This window comes from Limulus polyphemus, unplaced genomic scaffold (genome assembly GCF_000517525.1).
Source record: "Limulus polyphemus unplaced genomic scaffold, Limulus_polyphemus-2.1.2 Scaffold9030, whole genome shotgun sequence".
NCBI lineage: Eukaryota > Metazoa > Arthropoda > Merostomata > Xiphosura > Limulidae > Limulus > Limulus polyphemus.
This window is the reverse complement of record NW_013674640.1, coordinates 2,520-10,604: the sequence shown is the minus strand read 5'-3', so window position 1 is coordinate 10,604 and position 8,085 is coordinate 2,520. Positions and strand designations below refer to the sequence as shown.

Here is an 8,085-nt window from a genome sequence, read left to right as displayed (position 1 = left end):
GTTGTTACAAATGGAGTTCAGTCAAACTGGATTAATGTAACAAGTGGAGAACCTCTTAGGACCTTTGGTCTTTTTGACATAGATGAAAGAATGGTCAATAAATTACTTAAATTTGCAGATGATATTAAGGTCTTGGGTGTTGCTACCTGTGAAGAGGATGCTACTGATTTATAAAAGGATTTAGATCATTTAGTGAGTTGGGCAAATAAATGGCAGATGGGTTTTAATTATAATAAATGCAAAATAATGCATGTGGGTTATCATAATTTGAATTATAAGTATCATTTGGATTGGAATAACCTTAATAGTGTTATGAAGGAAAGGGATCTTTGTGTAATAGTTGATCAGTCTCTAAAGCCATCCAAGCAGTGTGCTGTTGCTAGTGGTATGGCAAATAGGCTTTTAGGTTGTAGCTAAGAAATATTAAATACAAGTCCAAAGAAGTTATACTTTCCTTGTATGGGTCACTGGTTAGGCCACATTTGGAATATTGTGTTCACCTTTGGGCTCCTTACCTTAGGAAAAACATTGAGTTGTTGGAAAGGGTTCCGAGAAGGGTTACTAGAATGGTGTCTAGGATGGAGGGGTTGTCATATGAGGAGATGCTGAAATCTCTCAAATTGTTTTCTCTTGAAAAAAGAAGAGTTAGGGGGGTATCTGATTGTGGTGTTTAAGATTGTAAAGGGAATTGATAGTGTTGATGGATCAACTTTTTTCATATTTAAGTGAGAATAGTAGGACTAGGGGCCACAGAAATAAATTTTGGTAAGGTAGGAGTCATCTTCAGCTAAGACAGTTTCAATTTTCTAACTGGGTGGCTGGCCTTTGGAATGGGTTCCTTTTAGGTGTTGTAGAGGCAGTAAATTTAAGTGAATTTAAGAAAATGCTAGATAGGTATATGAATGAAAAAGGCTGGCTTTAAGATTTTTTATGTATTTTTTAAAATCATTTTAATTTAGTTTAGAGGATGGAACAGCTGAAATGGACCAATAAGTCGATGTTGTCTCAAAAAATTATGTTATGTCCCCTCCCCAAGTTTTTTGGTTCTTAACCTGTGGTCTGCAAGCCCCTAGGGTAAAGATAGTTTCCATGTTATAGTTAAAAACTGATATGATATCTATTAAATGAAAAGTTTTATTTATTTGAAAATTAAAAAATATTAAACTTAAATACTTATTTATGTCACTGCCAGTGTTAAAAAGTATGATAAAAAGATAATTTATCAACACCATAAGTTGAGTTTACAATTTTAAACACCTCAGTAAAATCTCCTTTAACTCTTCAACAATTCAGTGTCCTTCCTAAGGATAAGGAGCCCAAGACTGAATACAATACTCCAAATGTGACCTAACCAGTAAACTGTATAATGAAATTATAACTTCTTTAGACTTTAATTCAATATTTCTGTACATACAACCTAAAGTCCTCTTTGCTTTATCACTAGCAACATCACTTAAGATAGTTATTCCCATCAAAAAGTGTATTTATAATTCAAATTAGAATAAACCACATGCATAAATTGGAGTTTATTATAATGAAAAACCATTTGCCTTTTACTTACCCAACTTTCTAAGTTCTGTAAACAGCATTCTTCTCACACCCAAAACCTTAATATAATTAGCAAGTTTAAGTAATTTTTTTGACCAGTCTTTCATTTATGTCTATGATATCAATAAAAAATGATGGTCTTAACACTGAAGTATCCCACTTCTAACATTAATCCGATTTGATTGAACTCCATTTGTAACAACCCTCTGATTTCTTGCATCCAGCCATATTTCTATCCAACTAGCTAACTTATCCACCACATCTGCATAGATAATTTTTTAACAAGCCTTTAATGTGTCACCTTGTCATATTCTTTCTGAAAATCTAGGTACACCAAATCCATACCCTTGTCCTCATCTACATAAGCAATACCTTTATTAAAGAATGTCACTGAAATTAGAAAGTCAAGATTTTCCCCTTGCGAAGTCATCTGGACTATCCAATAAAATTCTAAACTTTGGTAAATGATTTTGCAAAGCATATTTTATTAGACTTTGAAAAACATTTCCCACCACAGATGTAATACATATAGACCTATAATTACCTAGACATTTTTTATCATTAACATTGAAAAGAAGAGCAACATTAGCCAGCCTCCCATCTTCTGGCACCTGCTCACTATTCAAAGAATTACAATAAATAGTATCAAGTGGCTCACATATCCAGTTCTCAACCTCCTTGAAAACCCTTGTTAAATTTGTTTCCATTTATCAACTGTTCAGGATGAGGAATATTGCTTGAATCTTCATTAGTAAAAATTGAAGTAAAAGTAAAATTAAATAACCCAGCCATCTTATAATAATCAGAAATGATCATTTCTTTATCATCCCTCAAAGGCCTTACTCCCATCCAAACATTCTGCTTAACCTTAATATATTTAAAAAATCCTTACTATATATTTTTACATTTTCAGCCAACCTTTTTATGTACCATTTTTGATTTCATAATGTCCTGTTTGACCAACTCTCTTGGTCTTCTATAGTTCTCTAAATCTTCCATCATAGCAGTCAATTCCACCCAGCCCATAACCAAGAAAGTATCCATGAGAGTAATTATGCTATGATTTTTGATAATGTATGCATATCTTTACAGAATTTTGCAAGTTATTGGTAAACTTTACAAGGCTTTTGTACACAAAATATCAAGTTTTTAAATTAAGTAATAAAATTATTTTAATTTACAAATTTCTCATAAAATCTTATCTTTCAGAATGTTGACTATCCAACATGCAAGGTAATTTTGGTTTTAAAAGTAAAACTACTTTTATGCATTAGAACATCTTTAAATTGCACATGTGAAATCTTTATAACCTCCAGATAATTATCAAACTTATTTTAGAAAAAACTTTATATTTTATCTGTTATTTTCACTACTGTATCTGTATGGGTTAATTCGATTTGACCGAGTTTGTAACCTCAATGTAAGTTATGCTTTTTTTCCTTCTAGAATGACTCTAGATTATAACAAATGTTTAGTGTAAATGGCTTAAATTTCATAACATTACACATTTATATATATATTTATTATATTGACCTTTCAGCCATGCCTGGCTAACATTATTGAAGTTGCAATGATGCAGCACATGTGCACTCATGTTACCATATCCAAGAATATAATACTGGCCTTTACAAAGTGACCTGTCTTGGCTGTGTTTTGGTGGACTAGTATTTTGTAAAATAGTCACATTTCAGTTTTAATACATTACATATGTATATACATTATTACTTTTTAAAATAAGTTGTTAAATTTCAGTTATTTTTCTTAAACATAGAACAGTAACTAAAGAGTTATAGAAAATAATTATCTCTTCTAGTTATGAACTTTGAACTTGTTTATTGTTTGCTGTAGGTTGCTAAGCCTTTAAAAATTTGCCCATGAAGTATATGAAATGAAATAATTTTTTTTAAAGTTTTAAATATACATTTTGAAATGACCAAAAAATAATAATAAATCACTATATCAGTACCATAGAATTCCACTATAATTTATCAAACTTAGTAACTAAGCTGTATTTGGGTCTAAAAAATATGAAATTTTGAGCTCACTAAAGTTTCACTTTACCTTTTTGGATCGAAGCTTTAAAAGAACGAATTTGCCGCTGAATACTTCAGTTAGTCTGAGAAAGCCACTAAGGGGGACATTCTGAGCTTTTGATTGTTTATTCACATGTTGTAGACAGAAGTAAGTGTATGTAAGTATGTCTTTCCAAAAATGAAAAGAGGTGGGCAGGACCACTGTGTTTGTTCAGGACATGTAGCAATATCTCAGCAAATAGAAAATATAGATGGTTCTTATTTGATATTCTAGCTTGTCAATATTGGTATGTTGAGTTCCTAATTTGCCAGAAACTATAGACTTTGTATTTGGATATCACAAACATCTAATTTGAACCAATGCTGCATTCAACATACCACGTGACACACAGAAATCTATATTTAGGATTTCTTTTTAATATTTACTTTTAAATTAAGAAATGAATCATACTAAAATTTGAATTATAATCTACAATTTCATACCAAACTTATTGATATATATATATATATATTCATAAAATAGTAATTCAATAAAATTTTGAATGCGAGTCTACAAATACGATGACATAGCCTTTGACCCATGACCACAGGAAGACCTATAGAGATAGGGTTAAAATTCTTAAATATATAATGTGTTTCTTTAATTTTATTCCTTATACCCTTTGTGAGTCAACCAGTTTTTTACTTGCAGCTGCCATATTTTTCTATAAGGAACATTTGATTAGTATCTACAGTTAATTCAGTTGCTCAATTCACATCAGATAATTTTTGTCACATCCCTTCAAATTTTGCTTTTTGAAATTTTTTAACAAACTCTCGTTATTCATGATATCCATAAGCAGGAAAACATCAAGCCTAATTGAGCAATGATCACTTTGCCCCAAATGTTTCCTAAAATTCACCATTTCAACCATTTATATATTAGAAGTTACAATAAATCTAGATGAGACTTCTTCCTTGTAGGTACACTGATCAATTGGTGAATGGTTTCTAAAAACCTGTCTACTTCTTGGTTTGACTCTGACAATTCTCAAGCTATATTTGTGAAATTAAAATCTCCCATAATTATTACCTTATTAACAACTGAAATCTTAATCTCAGTGTAGAGTTTCTCATTAATTTTATCAGTTTCATCTAGTGATCTGTAACAAATTTAAATTAAGCCTTCTCCCACTATATCCACTAATATAAACCCAAATACATTCAATCTCCTTGCTGTTATCTTTGATATCATCAACTTCAACAAGATGTAACTTTTCCATTTCTTTTTTTTTGTACATCTTACACAACAGTATTTGTCATTGATAGTTCTCAAGGCTGGCTGTTGGTCCTTTGTTAATAAAGCTGTTTTCTCTTCTTGGGTAGCTCTAACATTGTCATACACTTGCAGTAGTTCCTCCCTGGTAGTTTACTAAACTAGTTGTTCTTTCTTTACAAGTTGATGCTTTTGGAATTTGGTTTCTTGTCTTTCTCTAACTCCTCTACAATTTGGCTCATTTCTTTTCTTCATGTACTTTGTTTATTACTGGGGTTTGTCTGCTTCTATTTCTGACTACAAAGCTTTCAGTGCCACCTGGTGGCTATTGATGTCTTGACAGGTACCTTTCCCACCTTTGCATGTGTGACATTGGAGATATCGGAAACATGATTACTGTTATCACTAGATGTATCAGCTCCATTCACAATAGGGATCATCTACTTTTTAATTATTATTTATTCATTTCTTTTTGGATGTTCCAATTGCACTATTTTTAAACCCATCCATGGGGACTGTTTTGGTCACTTTTTTTTTCTGTTCTCTGAGTGCTTACTAATTTGGATTAAGAGAGGCTTCTGCCTCTCGAGTATGGCCTTTCATAATTAAAGCAAGGTGATTACTGGAATTAGCTAATCAGTTATTTTTACATAGGACTTAAATACCTGGAATAATCTAAAATAGTAATAATCAGTAACACTTAGTTCACAATACATTTCTGGACTGGTACCCCAAAAATCTTACACTGCAGAAGCAGGACATAGTATTTTTTCTGCCTGTTTATGTCACCACAAGTTTAATGCATCATTAATTCTCACATAACCAATCCCTGTGCCTGAATTAAAGGACATATAAATAAAGAGAGTATCAGCAAAATGTGTTTTGGATGATAAGGGGGTTACAAATGGTGAGTAACTGAAAATATGTTTAATAATATAATTCTGAGAATAAACAGTAGAATTTCTGGAATAATATCTGGTTCTTGAATCACAACTAATACATAAAACATTTAAAGTTTGGAAACTTTGAACACTAAATTTAAGATGTTTTGGGGAAGTTCACGTATTTCTGGAACTCTTATTGGGTTCTCTTGAGAACCCTGTATCGTACTGTTTCATAGCAGTTTTGCCTTTGAGAACTTTAATGGACTGTAACTACCTGTTAAATGAAAAGGAGACAATGTTTCAGTTTCTATGCTGAAGCCTTTCTTCAGGTAAAGGACTCAATGTAAAAGTCAAAACATTGCCCCCTTTTCATTTAAAAGGCATTTGAAATCCATGAAATTTCTCATCCATGCAGGTTTGTGTCAGGAAGGTAACAGTTTTATTTTATGCGTATTAACACTTGAGCCTTTCTTTTTTGTTGTGTGTGTAAAGACAATGTTGTCACAAGACTATAGTCACAGATTTCTGCTCTGATTTTATCATAAAACACAACTCATGAGTAAGTTCACAAGATTTTTGTTGATAATATGTTTTATGTTGAAATTTGTTTATTAATGCATTGATAGTAGATTTGGCAATGTTTGATAGAAGCATATTTTGCATAGTGTTTTGATTTGATTTTGCAGAATATAGTTAGTCAGCTAAAACTGAAAGCAGGGGAAAAAGTTCTAGATGTTGGTATTGGGCTTGGAGGGCATGATTTTTATATGGCTGAGGTAAGTGAAGCAATGGTGAGTTTAAGATTCTATGGAACAACAGTATATTTCATAGTTAACTAAGGAAACATGTTGCACAATACTATTTGTAATTTACTTCACTACTTTAAATGTAAACATTTTTATTTAGATATATATTTAGTTCCATTATGCATTTGATTAGAAAGCTTCTATTAAGTTTCTAATTTGTCTTTGATAAAGCTTAATATTTAGTATTTTTTTATGTAGACAGGTTTGAGTGCAGTAACTGATTTGAAATATAATTACTGATTATGGATATATATACACAGATATTTGATGACGAGGAACCCACTTTGAGACTAATAATGGCTGGAGACGGCTTGAACGGGTAATGAAGAAAAACTTTAATACAAGTTTAACATAACAGCAAATGTACAATGTTTCGACAAGGTTTTGTCATAAATTTGCTGTTATGTTAAACTTATATTAAAGTTTTTCTTCATTACCCATTCAAGCTGTCTCCAGCCATTATTATACACAGATATTGATTACATTATATTAAAACAATTTTGAATATGCAAACCAGCAAGTCCCATGGCAACCACAGCATGTATAAAGTCATGATGAAATATCATGTATTAGAACTACATTTTGATGTTAGTGATTTGGAGTTGTGTGATGTCTCTGAAAATTGAAACACTTTTCAGATGGTTACAAAGCAACCTTGTCTGACAAAAGTGTTATACACTCAGATGTGTTCAGATTTGGTATTTGGAATTTCCAAGATGGGGATATTCCTTGCACTTAATGACATTGGAGAACAAAGGAATATAGATCAATTTGCAACACCAAGTGGGGGAGATAAATAGGATATTTCTTGAAATAAACTGGGTTACCTGTTGAAAATATGTAGCTGAAACCAATGAAAATAAAACATTGTATACAATAATTTCACTTGGGTGCTACCCTTATATACATAGGCCTTCAAAAGTTTTGAAATTATATATTTTTCCAAACTTTTTCATCCTAATGCATTTCTTGAGTTTTAAAGAAAAAACTCAAGGTATGAATGCTGGTATTCAGCTTCAATTTACATACAAAATGAATATAAGCATTAGGTGTCTACAATGATTAGGACTTGTTCAAAAATTGACATTAAATATGCAGTAACATTTGCTCTCTTAAATTGTTTATATTTGTATCTACAAACTACAAAATGTTATAAGTAACAATTGTCTTGGAAGAGTTGTCACCTGTTACTTGTTCATACAAGTCTTCAGAGTGGAACCTTATTCCTTTGATTTCAGATTTTTCTTGTTTTTCTGTAAGCAAAAGACTTCTGATGTTTTTGGAAAAACAAGTTTGTGTTTTGGGGAAGCCTGACCTACAGATGCATTCTTTGTGACTTTTCATCTTCTCTTTTGGCAGCGAGGAACTGATCAACCTGGGTTGGCTTAGTAAAGGGTCATCTTTTTCCATTTTCTTTGTAGTTAGTCTGTCTTTTAGCAGTTCTTTTTGCATCTTGTTCCATTGCAGTCTTGAGTCTTTCAATTCTGTAGAATCTTTCTGAAATTGTTAAATGTGACTGCAGGACATTTCTAAATGAGTTCAGCATTTTTATTTTTGTG

The 8,085-nt window shown here is 31.6% G+C and overlaps 1 protein-coding gene across 1 annotated transcript in view; it reads left to right on the top strand.

Moving 5' to 3' along the window:
- The window catches only part of LOC106475718 (phosphoethanolamine N-methyltransferase 1-like), a gene marked incomplete at its 3' end in the record, with an annotated part of 19,623 nt that extends 13,112 nt beyond the window's left edge, over positions 1–6,511 (top strand). Inside the window, exon 3 of the mRNA XM_022379776.1 lies at positions 6,407–6,511. Within this exon, the coding sequence (XP_022235484.1) occupies positions 6,407–6,511 (105 nt within the window). The remainder of the gene's footprint in view (positions 1–6,406) is intronic.
- Positions 6,512–8,085: the final 1,574 nt, after the last annotated feature.